At 38.2% G+C, this 17,002-nt stretch overlaps 1 protein-coding gene across 1 annotated transcript in view; it reads left to right on the forward strand.

Annotated features, from left to right (window-relative positions):
* The window catches only part of LOC119776258 (copine-8), a 118,760-nt gene that overhangs the window by 62,975 nt on the left and 38,783 nt on the right, over window positions 1–17,002 (forward strand). The window contains exons 7-9 of the mRNA XM_038274571.1: window positions 11,785–11,848; window positions 12,550–12,653; window positions 14,727–14,831. Coding sequence (XP_038130499.1) covers window positions 11,785–11,848; window positions 12,550–12,653; window positions 14,727–14,831 — 273 coding nt within the window. The remainder of the gene's footprint in view (window positions 1–11,784; window positions 11,849–12,549; window positions 12,654–14,726; window positions 14,832–17,002) is intronic.

Below are 17,002 nucleotides of genomic sequence, written 5' to 3' on the forward strand. Positions count from 1 at the left end.
TAACAAGAGGTTATTTTCACTATAGGCAACTGAAGAAATCTGGCGCAAACCTAAGCAGAAGGAATAGATCTGAATTCACTCTTCAACCTCAGGTGTAAAGATTCCCCAGCAGTGGGCGAAGCTAAGTGGCTGATGTCTGCAAAGAGCCCCATTTGAATTTAAACTGGTTGCATGTCACATCTCTTTAGTGAAAACAAGCCATCTGCATCTCAAAAACACACCCAGAGAGGAACCAAACCCCAGTCGGCCTCGGCAAATGGCCGCTCACTCTGAGTCTGGTTCTACTGGAGGTTTCCTCCTGTTAAAAGGGAGTTTTTCCTCTCCACTGTCACTACAAGCATGCTTGGTATGAGGGATTGCCTTTGAATCAATGAGATGTTGCAACAACCGGTTTTCCTTAGATAGAAAACTTTGAACCAATTTGACTGCATGATCTGGTTGAATTGTCTCTGTAAAGTGCCTTTAGGTGACATGTGCTGTGAATTGGCGCTATATAAATAAACTGAACTGAAATTGAATTGAACTAAACAGAAAAGGTGGAACTGAGATGGAACTTAGATGGTTATGAGATAATTTGAAATAAATAGTAAAACCTGTAAGTGAAACTTACTAATACTGTTACACAGCCAATAATTTTATTCATGAGATCCTATCCTAAGGACAAGGGTAGAATCTAAATCTGAAATTATAACTTTTTCAATATGTTTGTATTAATTGTCTTTTTGGGATGGAGTTTAGTTTTTAACATATCTTTAATAGATTGTGGAAGTAAATTCATTTATAATATATTGTGCATGAGGGTAGAATTCTAAACATCCGGCTTTGGGTTCCATGGCCTCTGTAGCTTCTCCTTAGCATAGACATGCACCTTATTAATGTTGCATTTGCCTGTACTCTTTTTGTTTATAAGAAAGCATTTTATAGCAATTAGTTACCGTAATAAAATTCAAAAAGCTAAGAGAGCAAGATGATCCTCCCTTTTAGATAAAAAATTAAATTTAAAAGCCATTAATCATTTTCATTTCACTTTTCGATTAAAAGCAACCATTGTTTGATCCATCACATAATCAAACTCTTAAGGGAAAGCAGGTTCCCCTTTAACAAGGAGAGAGTTCGAATTTAGATTATGTTTTGCCATTCGATTTTTTGTCTAAGCATTGTTGGTATGCATGAGTGAAACATCTGCAATAAAATTGTTTGCCGTTGATTGTACCCAGAAGAGATGTGTTTTTTAGGGTTAGCCTAATATTGGGGGAAAAAGGGTCTTTTAAAAGCAAATCTCAAAGACACCATTATCCAAATAAAGATATTTTTCTGTTTTTAGAAATTCCCACTATGTTTCAATTTTCAATTCCGATTTTGACATCATTGACATTACTGTCATCGCTTTCATCTTTCCGAAAGGAACATTTTGAGCTGAGTTATGCTCAAACAAAGATATCATCCAATGCATGACAGAGTTATAATTATGCTCATTGCCTAGCTACAGAGGTAAAGAAAAGTAAAAGTCTTACAAACTTACACATTTACACTCATCACATAATAACATTTGTGGGAAAAAAGAGCCAAAATACATTGAAAGGGCTCTATTGAAGTCAAGTTCTTTTCGGTGAGACATTGTCATCATTTATTAAACATCAAGGCACAGAGTCCACAGCTGTTGCAGTTGTCATTTTAGAGGTTGTGTCTGTGCGGATGTGTGTGTTAGACTTCTGCAGACACTCACCTGCAGCCAGAGTCACTAGGGAGGCTCCTTAACAATTTTAATAAGGGCTAATTATAACTAATTACATTGTTCAATCAAAATCCTGTGGGGCTTCAGGTGTGTGGGCGTGTGTTAGTGTGTGTGTGACAATCACAGTGAGGGCAACCAAAGAGAATAGACAGGAGACAGTGAGTGAAGCGTCACGTTACACTCTGCTCCTGGCAGGTAGTATGTGCTGGCTTAGGCCAGTATGAGATTCTCCTGGAATAACAATCTTCAGTGAAACTATTCAAGTTCCATGTTTTTATGCAGAAATGTCAAGTACAAATGTATTGACTAGTCAAAAAGCAGTAGAAATGAGACTGCAGCTTAAGTGATTTAACATTAAAACCAGTTCAACTCAATTTGCTCAATGTCATCACCTCAGGTATTCAGCTTGCAGGCTGACTCCCAAAATACTCTATATGCAACCAAATGTATAAACCAATTTAGTCAAAATATAAAGGCTCTGACTAAGGGTTTGTCATTAGACTACTACCTCATTCATGACAAACTGCAGCATAGATCCGATCGAAACAGACCTTTGCTCTTTGTGGGGAGACAGATTGAGAAGCAGTCATAGAGACCCGTTTACATTCATTCCTGACACTTATTTGTTAGAATGTATCCTGAACAAAGCTTACCAAAGGTACATTTAACGCAATGCTGCCATGATAACCATCTTTCTTGTACTGTCAGCAACAGGTAAAAAGCTTCTTTAAATCAGATCACCATGTTTTACACATGCAAAGGTAGAAAACCGTCTGCACGGAATGAATCTATGTTCACTTCAAAGTTGTTCACATCCAGGTAGATTTTTGTGTAATTTTTTTTTTTTATTTCAAACAATTTTAGGCTTAGACTTTGACAAATTTTATTACCATTTTGTATACACAGAATGTATGTTCGTTACAATCAACTCCCCACTCCCCAAGCTGCCAATCGTTTCGTTTTGCTTCAAAAGAAATCAAGGATATTCCATCTAAAACCGGCACGGCTATCTTTGTTTTGCCTCAGGTTTCTGTTTTATTTGACGCGTTGACGTCATACTGTCACTAGATTTCATTGGTTCAAAACATTTCCATATCAAGGCTTATGCATCTCTAGGCTTCTAGGAGGTTTGTGAATTCAGAAATCTCACCAACAATTATCTTGCTTCCAAGGTAACTCAATATACACCTACTACGAAAAACAGACGCACATTAAATGTTTCATACTGTTAATCTGCCAAACTTTCATTGTTCAAAAAAAAAAACATATTTTATTCTTTCACTATAAGCCCTATTTCTTCACATACAGACTGCCTTGAAGAGCTTTTCTAATGCCAGTATACTCATACATTTGCTTCACAGTCAAGCCATTGCTTTCTGCATTTTTGTTGCTGCATTTGTTGGGATTTATTCCAGACATAAGAAGATGCGTCTTCAAAACAAGCCACATATGTGCTTTGCATCCTAAATAGAAAACACGTAGAAATACAAAAACTGAGAAAAGTCACTCACAATACGTAGCAGCTGTAGTCTATAAGACACCGCCTGACAGAAAAAATTGCCAGAAAAAACACCAAAAGCAGTGGTGCTAGAAGACAGGGCCAAGTATCCCGCTGTGACAGCCGCCTCAAACACTTGGCAGGCCACCCAAGTGAATTTACATCAGTGCAGGCAGACTGTTCAGATGTCATACCAGGAGATTGTCTAATGTTTCTTTGGAGTCAACATTGGTGTTGTATAGAAAATCTAATTTGCCTCTTTTTAAACAATAAACACAAAATACTTAATTTTTAACAGGCAAATATTTTGTTGTTCAGTGTCTGATCAGTTCGTTTTTATTTGAAGAAAAAGATGTTCATTTTACTCCAACCTTCTTCACGTTTGTTACAATCTTAGTCATTTCACACTGAAACTTTTGTAGCACTAAATTGGACAATCTGTTGTGGAACACTCTTTACTGACAAGGTTTGAGATTATTCTCACCAGGTTTACATTTCTGACCTGTTTTGACAACCAATATTTTAAATTAATTCCCTATATTCCTTCAAAAGTTTACAACGGGGAAATATATTATCTGAAAAGAATAATTAATACCTACCTGTATTAGGTGATGTTAACCTCAGATTGTCATAATTTCATGCCTCAACTGATTGTAAACAAATATATGAGATTATGCAAGGCAAAGGAGTTGTAAAGGATGCCGTTACCTCACCCTAAAGTGGCAAAAGAAATATTCTATTAAAGTAAGATTCAGGGTTTAAGAACACTTGTCTTACTGCCTTTTTTCAACTGTAACGTTTGATGGGGGTATTGGTGATGTGAGACACTTATCAGGAGTTGAGCTTAGGCTGTAGTTACAAGAGTTGTTAATGCTCGGAAAGTGTGGACCATAGGTCCATAAAGACACTGGTTAGTGGGGTTTGAAGAACTTTACCTCAGCCAGACGGAATACCTTGGGGGATCAATTAAATGGGAGACTGCATCAGTGTCTAACTGGGCAAATGAGGTCCTAGGAGAAGGGTGGAAAATTCCCATTAACAACCCATCCATCCATCCATTTTCTGACACGCTTAATCCCAAGCGGGGTCGCGAGGGGTGCTGGTGCCCATCTCCAGCTGTCTATGGGCCAGAGGCGGGGTACACCCTGGACAGGTCGCCAGTCCATCACAGTGCAACACAGAGACAAACAGGACAAACAACCATTCATGCACACACTCCCACCTAAGGAGAATTTAGAGAAGCCAATTAACCTAACAGTCATGTTTTTGCACTGTGGGAGGAAGCCAGAGTACCCGGAGAAAACCCACGCATGCTTAGGGAGAACATGCAAACTCCATGCAGAAAGACCCCGGGCCAGGAATCAAACCCAGAACCTTCTTGCTGCAAGGCAGCAGTGCTACTCACTGCGCCACTGAGCAGCCCCATAAACAACCCCTTAATCCTTGTGGAAGGTTCACCAAGAGGTATGGATTAAAAATGCACTGCATTTAAGTTTTAGCTCGAGAGAGACTGAAATGTTAAAATTAAATGGGTATGAGATACAAGCTGGTGGAGGGGCGAATTGACCTTACCTATTAATATGTCGTCACCACTTTAATGATGATAAATTGCAGTCGTGGTACAGGGTCAAAGAGAAACCCCAAACTGTTAAAAAGCAAAGCGGGTGACGGTTTCAGATACAAAGAAGCCAGAAAAGGCTGATCGTTGTGAAAAGAAGCCTGATTATTAGCATTTGTAGAAAAGAAAGGAGAAAAAAACAAGAACAAAGAACCCCTCTATCTGCTTCTGCTGTGACACGGTTTTTATGTCATTGCTCCTTTTGTGCGAGAGATTCATGATTAGGAGCTTCTTTTTCGGGGAAGCATGTGTGTGAGCGCTTTACGTGGTGGGGCATGACCAGGACTAGATGGATCCTCACGTTATCATAACATCAACTGATCACTCATTCAGATACTCTACCCTGGTCAGGAATATAATGAAAATGACATGCATGCATGTTACCCAGACCTAGATTTAATTAGCCGTCTCTTGCTTGATACTGATTGCAAAACCATGTGTCTTGATTAGAGGATACACATCATTTCCTCACACACAGCACTACACAGCCTATAAGCAAGGAGAGCTCAGACGTATCCCTGAAGCACTCTTTAACTTTGGAGTGTTTTATAAACTGAACAGAGGAAAGCAATTCACCTGAAAGCAAGTGAGCATTAAGATGAAAAATGTATGTCTTTTCCATAAAAAGGAATCTCTCCACTTACCAAACACCAATTTTTCCTACAAGATTTTATATACGTATACACACAGAAGTGAAGAGATTTAGCAACCCTGAGAAATGTTTAGTTTTTTGTCAATATATCTCAACATAATTCAAGTACAATCTACAGTTTTTTGTTTTTTTTTAATCTTGGGAAAATAACCTCTTATGATCGAAGGAAAGTACATTTTCCTATTTTTTTTTTTACTCATTCAACAGAACTTCGGTGATACTTTCAGTCTTTTATGTCGGTATGAAGAAAATGTTCTGCACTCTGACTTTTAGCTTTAAAATGTTTTGTTTTAGATTATTTCACGTATACTTCAAGCATCTCCATGGATCAGAATTGGGCTTTGACTAGGCCCCCACTTTTCATTTCCTAATTCTCAGCACGTCCTTTGTTAATTTACTAGTATATTTCAGGTTATGTTCATGTTGCAGGGTCCAACCCTGCTTCAACTTTTTTCAATTATGTCAATATTCAATAGTCCAACTATGTTAGAAAACTTGTTTTCTATGGTGCCCATTTCTTTCACATGTCCATTACTCTCCATTTTTCTGAAGGGTTTAAGCTTCCAGTGACTTGTCTCATAAATGTAAACAAGACAAAACAATGACATTTATTATTCGTCCCCACAGCTAAACAATCCTTCTGCTTCCAGCCCACATATTATTTCCAGGCAGATCTTTCAGCAAGAATAATGACCTCAGCTGTTTGAGAAATGGAGGAGCAGAAGCAGATTTGGTGTAGAAATTACTAGCAGAGGAATCCCTTTCCATAACTGTCACACGGCCGTCTGACAGGCAGGGTTGTCATAGAGACCGAGATTGTGTTTTCTCCCTACATATTGTTGCAGGGAGATTACATAAAAAATGTCTGAATAAATGTGCAGTCTTTACTCAGGGAGTTTTGACATGTAATAAAAAAAAAAAAAAAAAAAAAACAACAACCCGGTTTTTCAGACATGAACCCCTTAGAAGATCTCAGGAAAAGGAATGAAACTCAACATCCAACCCGACTGCTTGAGAATGTTCCGCAATGAGGAAGCCTGCAGAGCTGGTGGACATACATACATCAATTAGCATGCAGATGATAACCATGGAATAGATTGCTGGAGAAGATTCTCAGTCATTCAGATCATAGTCATTCCAAAAAAAGTTAAAAACAAACCACTGGCCTTTGTTTTCCAAGTTTGAAGACGTTTCGCTTCCCATCCAGAAAGCTTTCTAGATTCAAAACGTCTGGCGTTCCAAGCTTTATAGAGTAGCCCAACAAAAGCCTTAATATGGCCTAGAAACATGCAAACTGAACCGAAAACAGGTCCACCCCTTAGTAATGGGGATTTGTTAAGGTCGTTGTTGGCCTCCAAATTAACCTGAAACTGGCCCAGGCCGCTGTAATAAAGAGTGGTTAGGGTCATTGTCAGCCTAGCTTAACAGGCGCAATGTTTTGACCACCTGCATGGCGATTAAGATTGCGATGTAGTGGGAAGGAATCAACTCTATCGCTGTGTTATAGGTTTTTCAAGAGCTGAAACTGGGGTGCAACCCTTCTGTTTAGGGTTGGTTTTTCTCTCAACATAAATGGCTTCCTTCACACCCCTTTCAAACCACCTGTCTTTGTCCAAAATGTGAACATTCTGGTCCTCAAACGAGTGTCTTTTGTTCTTAAGGTTTAGATGGACAGCTGAGTCTTGTCCGTAGGAGGTAGCCTGCCTGTGTTGAGCCATGCGTCTGTAGAGAGGTTGTTTGGTTTCTCCAATATAAAGATCAGGGTATTCCTCACTGCACTGAACTGCATAAACCACTCCGGTCATCTTAGATTTGGGGGTTTGTCCTTAGGATTGTGTGATTGATACAAATATGTGGTTGATACAAATACACTCACCAAACTTCATAATTAGGATCCCTCCAGATCACAATTATGCACTACTTTGCTTTATCTTTAATACCAGTAAACATACAATGAAGTTAGTTTTTAAGGGAACTGAAGTCAGCATAACTTCTTCATGTCCTTACGCTTTAAAGCAGAGTTACCTAAACTTTTCAGCTTCTCACCCACAAAATGGTGCCTGAGTCAAATCAAGACTCAAACTATTGGATGAGTATACAAACAATAAATTATGCCTATATATCTTAAAGCTCTCTAACATAAATATTTCTTGTGTAGTTCAATTTGTGGTAGAGTAAGGATCCCCAAGTAGGGTCATGACTCCAACCTTGGGAATCAGTACTTTAAAGCATCCCTGTTAAGGAGTTACGTCATCCAAAATTCATCCTTAAACCCAACAGTTACTGTATGTATCTGATCAGTAGTTATATATTTGCTGATTGGCTCTTAATTCACATTTACACCATCTACTAAGGATCCTGTTCATGTAATGCATGCATGCATGTAAGCTCACATAACATGTTTATTAGGGATGTTATTCACCAGATTTATCCTGATATAATGTTCTGTGTAGATTAGTTCGGATGAGGATATGATGATTTAATCCAAAACCTGGATAAATTGGTGCATTTAGCCTCAACATCAAAACACTCCCGTGCTAATGTAGGAATGCTGTTGCTGCCTTCATGGCCTTCTTTGGTTTCCTTTTAAACTCACGTTCAGGAGTCAGCTTTGAACCGGGCACATCCATAATTTCGGTCCACCATCTGGATGTTGAAATTATTTAACAGACTATGTTTCTCCCAACAAGGAGGACTGCTGCTGCCTAGCAGCTGGAAATATAACAGGTTACTTTAGATTTTAAAGAAATCTGACCTTTTTTTTTATTTCTCTCAAGAAATTCCAGTCCTAGCTCTTTGATTTGAATGATCATACTATCTATAAAGTTTGGTTTTATTTTTACTGTAGTATGTTATTTCACTGGTGCAATGACTCATTTGAATAAATGGCAATTATCTGAAGCTTTGTAGAAATAGGACAGGTTGTATTTCTATTGCTCTGGCAGGCATTTCTCTTTCTGCATGATTATCTGTCTCTAGCCTGAATACCCCGGCTGCACTTCACACACTGTGGATATGAATAGTGTGACCTCAGCTCTTGGGAAATAATAAGAAGCCGCAATGGTAGCACATTTCTTTTCTACACCATCTTCCGATTTCTTGCTGAAATCTATTCTATCAGCTGTTTCGTCTTGATAATTCTACCGCTCTTGAACGCATGTTCCTCCAAGTTCCTTGTACTGCACTCAAAGGAGATTTTGAATTACAGTGACTCAGAGGTCTTCGACCCCAATTCTGGGCTTTTAAATGACTGCCTTAGTCGATTTCTACCAGATGGGGTCTCTCATGGCAGATCTCATCACAGTCAGAATGGAAGTTTACTCCTAATATGTCAGCCTGCTTTGCCTGGCGCTTGTCAAAACCATACTTAACAAACTGCAGTTTGCTGATTTATTGTTTAAAATGAAAAATTGTAAATAATGACATTATTTATTAGAATTTATATGGGCAAATATGGTTCGGTACTCAGAGCACTAGTTAGTTTGGGAACAGCATAAATACTTAAAGAAAAATTAAGACCTTTAAAATAAAAATAAAAATCTAATGATGCCTTTAAAGATGCATCGTAGCACGCCTGGATTATTTTTTCCTTTCTCTCTTTAGTTCATTTCCTCCCTCCTTCAAATATTGGACCCATGTGTTGAATAAATGTGTTTTTTCCCAGTTTTTTTTATTATATTTAAGTATATGCATGACTGATGGATAAGAAGCATCATAAAATGCTCTTTTCTTGAGCAGTAAACATCGTGGTAGCATTGACAGGCTATTCTTCCCCTTAACCACTGCCTTGCATTTTACAAAAACCTTATATTTGTTGGGTACCTGTCCTCCTAATAAAGTTATATAACAATAGACTGTTCCCCCTGCTGCCCTCTAGGAAAAGAGTTTGCAGAATCCGCTGCATTACCAACAGGTTCTGCAACAGCTTTTTCCCTAATGCCATCAGACTGTTGAACTCTAAAATGGATGCTGCATCATGCTTGCAACATATTTTTGCACCACAAACATGGCTGAAACTTCTATACTTTTAAATAGGACACAACTAAATGTTCTACTGCATTTTGCACCATATTTATTTTGCACTGCACTGAACCTTTCCATATTAACGGCCTTTTGCACCATTCTTTTTTAAACTGGTTTCATTTTCTTCTACACTGTTTACATGCTGAATATTGCTGCCCTTTAAAATGATAAGGTTCATTTCATCGTTGCAAGCTGTTTTGTATAGACTCTGTGTATAGAAAATGACAATAAAGTTTGTCTAAGTCTATGTCATGTTTGGATTTTCTTGAACCGAAAACGGAATCCTTCCCTCAGCTACATTATTTTCTTGAGTGTCTCACTTTCTTGATTTGTATAAAATTTTTACCTAATAGGAAATTTGAAACAGAGCTGAAACAAGCGCCTGCTTACATCTTGTTTTTTAAATGGGAAAGTAATTCTTTTTTCATTGTGCATCAAGCCCAGATAGCTCTTTATAGGAATGACATTCTGGAGAATGCATCACATTTCAATGCAGTTACCAACATTTGGGGCTGCAAGAGTAACGCGTCTTGTCTACTTCTTTTGGTCACAGAAAGGACAATTAAAACACAAAGGCTCTGAAACAACGGCTTACAGATAAAAATATCCATGCTAGATCATTTTCTCATGTGTGCATGACAACTAGAAGCTCCCACTCAGCGGGGGCGACGATCTTTTTGGCAGTCACGAATATTAAACTTATTGTGTCTGAAACTTGTGCCTATTTGCTTCTGCTTCCAAGGCTTTCTGAAAGAGGTCCTTAAATACCAAAGTCTCAGGACTGTGACCTCTATTGGACTGGTGGTGTGCCGTAGCTCTCAGTATACTAAGGGATCAACGTGCTACTACTTGGTGAGGAAGGAGGAGATTTCACTGTTTAAAGATGCAGGTTTAAAAAGTAAAAAGGAGAACCTAACTTATTGCTCCTGGTCTGCTTAATCGCAGTCTGGGTGAACGAACACGGAGCAGGACTGAAAAGGACGGTTGTTGTCCCGCTTTTATAGAAGGGTTAAACTTGTACATCTGAGAGAAAAACAACTGCTGAGTTGAACTTTTAAGCTATTGATGGAGCAAATGTTTTTCTGTGGTTTCTCAGCAGCTCATATGTATGAAAAGGCATGTGCGAGATCATTTACGTGGGGAAATAGAAATGTTTTTCAGGGGAAGCCTCCATGCAACAGCTCGGTTTTCTCAACATTTGGATGTTTTCTATGGTATTAAAGAAATATTTAAGAAATAAACCTCTTTAATTGTTAATCTTTCCAAACTGATTGCTCATACATTCATCAGTCTTGAGTAAAATCTCACCATCTATTAAAAGTAAAGTCTAGTAAACCCAGAGCATCATGTTGCCCCCAACATGGGAGGGATTTACTGTTCTATAAGTGATGCACAGTTGATTTCATTAGAGCAGAACACTTCCTGTCACAAAGTGTTGGGAGTTTTCACCCTCAGCCTCAAAGTTTACTATGTCTAGCAGCCCTAACTTTAAAGCACAAGAGATTTTTCTCCCTTTTGTCTTTTCAGCCATTAAAAAAAAAAAAAAATTCTAATTTCTTCTCTGTTTTCCCATTATGGTGAGGGGTGTGGGTGTATTCTGGAAACAAGAGGAGGAATAACAGGAATAGTGGTGCATATGTCCTACAAAACAAGCATGTTTATTCACAGAACCTGCTTACACATACAAGATTAAACTGGTCCATCAACACTTCCTCCATGACCCACAGCTTTCCCTCACAAACACACCATCTAATAACTAAGAGATTGTGTCAATATGTAAATGTTATACTTCAACATTTAATGCCATTTCTCTTTTGAGGCTATGAAATTATTGCTCAGCATAAATAAGATAAAAAGGTACTTGTTAAGGCATTTATATTATACAGGCAGGCAGCAACTGATGGCACTAGAAGGCACACATGGAGGTTGCCATCCTGCTGAGAAAAGGTTGGAATCCACCGCCAGTCCTCATGCTGTATATCTATGGGGCCCTTTCTGGTGTAATTATACAAGCTTCATGATCCCGTCGACTGCTTCATGGTGTTCTTACTGCGCTTTTTTGGAGATACTGTAGCATAGTTTTAGGAAGTATCGGTTGCATGCCCGTCCATGCCATCTCTGCCCTTTACTATTATGGGCCAGTCAAACAGCAGGAGGAAGGGCACAGGTCTCGTAAACATGGAATCAAGCACTACATCTGGGTGTGATTGAGATCTCTTGACCCTTAGCTGTGTTGGTTTTGTTTGTGTTGTCTCCAGAGGCATTCAAGGGAAGAAATGCGGGACCATTATTGTGAAAGCGGAGGAACTAAACAACTGCAGGGTGAGTAACTGGTTTTGTTTCTTGGAGCTCTGCTTCTAGTTCTTAAAGTCTCCTTCCAGGTATGTCTTAGTTTGAATTAATCAAGAATGTCCTAAAGGAAAATAGGGACAGCTGCTCGACCCACCAAGGCATTTATTTCCTTAAGACAGAAAACGGCAGCAGGAAAACACACTGTTCAAATCAATAAATAATAAGGGAATAAATAAGTAAAAAGATGTGTTGATCCTCCTTCTGGATTTCCATGGTGCTATTTATGTCAATCTGTCATCATTGCTGTTCCACTTTCTTAGCCTCAGCACGCCCTTAATGACTTCTGGGGTTCAATAACAAGAGTAGAAATAGTTTTTTTTTTTTTTTTTTTTTTTTTTTTTTTTTACAAAGGCATCAATAAGAAAAGATTGCTGTTGGATTCAGACTGTCTCAGTCAAATACATTTACGTTCTATATCATTTTGTACCAGTGAAGCTGTAGGACAGCAGACAGCCGACTCGGTACACCAGGAATGGCAAAAGTCAGCAGGTCAGAGTTGATGCGAAAATGGGTATAAAGAAATGAAGGTTCATAGAAGAAGAAAACCTACTTAGTCAAAGCCCAGATCTAAACATAACTGAGAATCTGTTGAAAGATCTAAAGATTTTACTGCACAGAACACAATGGTTCTCAAAACATTTAATCTCTCTATGTTTGTTTTACTTCATCAGGAATCTGTGATGATGCAGTTCTGTGGGACCAAACTGGACAAAAAGGATTTCTTTGGCAAGTCAGATCCCTTCCTGGTTTTCTACAGGAGCAACGAGGACGGCTCGTGAGTTTTCTCCGCCTGCTCTGTCCGTCCTTTCTATCTCCACGTTCCCCTCCTCACTTCTTTCTCCATCTTTCATTTTTTTTTTTTGATTCGCTGCAAAGGAAATGGGTTTCATTGATTTGCATTTTAAACGTGTGTGAACGACACACAGAGACATCACTATGTGTCTTCCATCCTGCAGTTAGTACAAGTCAGATTAGGCTTTCTGCTCTGAAAGTGGGAGATACCAACTCAACCTCTTAGCTGAGGGATTCATGAAATGAAGTCTTCTGATTCCTGAAATTTTGTGGGCCTGTATGTTTGAAAAGCATAACCAGCCTCTGGTACACTTTTAGGAGCTTTGAAATGGGAAGTAGGATTAACAGGTCATATTGCTTTTTTTTTGTGTCTGTGTCTCGATTTGTGTGTGTGCAGTGGGATTTGAAAATGTGTAAATAAATCTGTTAATGTGTGAGGAGATTTGTGTGTCTGTACAACAATCTGCAAATGTGTAAAACTACTTGTGTGTAATCCGTTTTGCAAATGTGTAAAAAATTCACAAATCTGTATTCAGATCCACAAATGTGTACTGAGACTTGCAAATGTGTAGATCAATCTGTAAGCACACACAGAGACACTTGTGTCTGAAGTATTTTCGCTTCAAGACCCAGAAATACAGACAAATCATTGGTTACAAGTCAAGCGGTTTTTCGGTCGGCTCTCTTTACACACGTGATTTTTGCTACTCTTCTGCCGCGTGAGATGCACAAATGCATAGAAGGATTTGTATGTGTATTTTCGCGATTTGTAACCCCTTGCGCAGGCTCACATGCTGCCGGGTCTTGAAGCAAAAATACTTCAGACACAAGTGTCTCTGTGTGTGCTTACAGATTGATCTACACATTTGCAAGTCTCGGTACACATTTGTTGATCTGAATACAGCTTTGTGGATTTTTTTACACATTTGCAAATCTCAGTGCACATTTGCAGATCTGAATACAGATTTGTGGATTTTTTTACACATTTGCAGATTGTTGTACAGACACACAACTCTCCACACACATTTGCAAATATTAAAGCTACCATTTTGGCCCCATAAAGGATTGCCTGCATTTATGCTTTGTAATGAGAGGTTGTCAAAAAAGAAAAAGAAAAAATTGGAAAGGTATTTCCAGGGAAGGCTAAATATGCAGCCGACCACCAAAAAGTGCAACTGCAGAATTTCTGGATAAATTAGGAGAGCAAAGATAGATTTAAGAAGTGGATTGCATCTCCAAACTCCACTACTGCTGTTAGTTTGGTTGCAAGGATTAAAAACCATCCACAGATTAAACAGGTAGTGCTCTGATGCAGTTATGTTATTCCATTTTTTTCCCCAAATCCCAAAAATATAAATCTCACCAAGGAACGCTGGTGACGGAGGATGTGGGATTTCAGGGTGACAGAGCTCTGCTCTGATGGATGTCAGTTCCTGCTTGGTTCCTCATGACTCAATCAACTTCTCCCAACAGAAACACATCCACCATAGAAAGATTTCTTTATCGTGTTTCTATAATTTCATCAATGCAACAAAACTTAAATCGTGAGGTGAAGGGCAGTGAATTCCACGCAGTGAGAGCGTTCACTGCTCCTCTCGCACCTTTATGCTGCTATTTAACATATGCTCAGGGGGTAAACATTTAATCATGAATGCTTATTGTACATTTAAGCCCAGATAGTCATTTTCTATAGTGGGATAATACACCCTGTACAACCTGTGTTGCAGGCTTTAAGTGTATGCAAGGCATTTAGAAGACTTTTATATTTTTGTGGCCCCAGACAGATTTATTTGCTGTTTTTTTGGTCCAATATGGCTCTTTGAGTGGTGTGGGTTGCCAATCCCTGCACTAGACATAGTAAAACTCATATAAAAGGATGTAACCACTATACAGTGCCCTATTTAGTGATTAGGGCGGACATTCGGACACAGCCTTAGATTTGGGTTGTTTAGTTATTATCCAGCTGGTAAGTCATGCCAATTAAGGTAAAAACTGTCAAATTTTGGTCATATCTGGTCATGTTTACCACCTTTTACTTGTCTTTATTTCTCTACAGGTTTACCATCTGCCACAAGACTGAGGTGGTGAAGAACACGCTGAACCCTGTGTGGCAAGCCTTTAAGATCCCTGTCAGAGCTCTTTGCAATGGGGATTACGACAGGTAAATCTCCCTGCATCATGGGTACTAGATCACCACTACCTCGAGCATCTTCATCATCACCATCACATATTTTTTAGAACAGTACACAAACAAAATCTTAAGGGTAATATGTACCTTGAGTAGCCTTATTGATCTGCTGCAGGGTCCTGCTAATGGCCTCTTCAGACTGGTGTGTTTATAAAAACCACCCCACATTATAGCCGCATAAAGGCCCCTTTTTGCGCTATTAATAGAATTACTTTGAAATGATAGAAGCCGTCATTATGTGACAGAGCTGATCATGATCATTTGTTGTTTCTGTTTCACTGCGAGGATGATAACAAGGAGAGTAAATAATATGGTTCCCCACCATGTGGAAAAGGCATGGTCTACATTGGGTGAGGATTACCAACAGAGGGAATACTGCTAACATTTTCACCACAGGGGCAGAAATAATGACTGAAAATACAACCTCTGCAGCATACTGGTGTGGCGCTCTATAAGAATCCAAATGCCTGCTTCTTATCTCCATAATAGCGTTCAGATTGATTCCTCAGTCTTTTTGGCAAGCGCTAATGGTATTTTCTGGCTGTGTGATTTAGTCGTTTGGACCTTGTCCAAACTAAAGAGATCCCATTTATTGGTTGTGTCGACAGAGTTAAATGGTGCGATTAGCTTTGATTTGCTTTGGCAAACTGATGATGAAACTCATTGGGCTGCAGGATGAGAGCTTCCCTGTCGGCTCTGTGAAACATCCAGAGGAGGTGACAGCTTTTTAGCAATGTCAGGTAAACATTGATACACCTTATTGTCGCAAGTATTCACGTCAGCTGAACATTTTCTCATGCTGTCACATTTCAATTTCTAGCTTTAATTCCTATAAGTGGGATTTTGTTTGATAAACCAATACAGATTAGCAATTTAGTTGTAAAGTAAAAGAAAAAATATGCTGCTTAATGCATTTTTATTCACCCCATTTACCCTGATGCCTTCATAGATCAGTGGAAACTAGAGGGATAGTTGACCTTTGCATGTTTAGCCCAGGAGCAACAGGAATCAGGAAATCGGAAATAAAGAGTTAGAATAGCTCCACAGTGGTTCTTATTGTTAAAGATTGTTAAGATAACCAGGAGTTAGAGTCCTAACAAGTAGGAAATACAACCTTTCAGGCCTAAAATGTTGAAGGAATGTAGGGATTGCAGCAAATGTAGCTTGTTTTTCTATTGAAGCACATCATAATCCTTGGACATGAATTAATCTTTTGTTATGTATTACAACCCCACCTTAAAATATTGCTGGACTTCTCTAAAAGACATCTATTGAGATATATATATTTTTTTACCACTGCTCTGACTGTAAGCCTGCAAGATTAAACAATTAGCTATTTTCTTACAAAAGCTTTACTTAAATATCCTGTCTGTTGCCTCTTTATCCCTTGTCACTAAATAAATGCTAAAGCAAGTGAATGGTAATCAACAATGTCTGCTTTTTGTTAAATACTGTTAATTTATTCTAATAAAAACCTTTCTATAATTTCCAGTATGAAACTATTCGCTATATAAAATTTATTTATTTGATTATTTTATTTTTGTTATTCTATACCTAAAACTAAATAGTCTGTTAAGGCCTGTTTATTAAAAAAGAAAGAACATTGTCACATGTTCTCTTCTTTTTTGGCATGCATCAAGTGATTAAGTAAGAGAAACTAGTTGCTTCTTTCATATGACTAATTTATGTCATTTTTGTGACAGTTAAATATTTCACATTACCAAACTAATTTGAGATACTTTTAAAGATATTTTTAAAAGTTTGTCAAATATAGTTTACATTCGGAATAAACTTATTTTCTATTATTGCAAAGAATAAATTGGCGCTGTCTTCCCTCAAAAACAGTTTGTACTTCTCAACATTAAAGGATTTTGTAAAGAAAAACAGTTAAAAACAGAGAATAAGTCCAGATAAGACCAACAGAAAACATACATAAACATTTTCCTAAATACATTTAAAAGCAATGAAAAAATGACTGATATGCTTCTTCTTACCATTTATATCCTTTTTCTACTTTCTCTGGTTCTCTTGATTTTCTGATGTGAATGTTAACTGCTGCCACCAATGATACATTTTCATAAGTTTTTATTCTTATGTAGTTTTGACTTCATATTTTTAATTCGATTTATATATGCATTACAGTG

The sequence above is a fragment of the Cyprinodon tularosa genome, unplaced genomic scaffold (assembly GCF_016077235.1).
Source record: "Cyprinodon tularosa strain WSP-4 unplaced genomic scaffold, ASM1607723v1 ctg92, whole genome shotgun sequence".
In the NCBI taxonomy this organism is placed as follows: domain Eukaryota; kingdom Metazoa; phylum Chordata; class Actinopteri; order Cyprinodontiformes; family Cyprinodontidae; genus Cyprinodon; species Cyprinodon tularosa.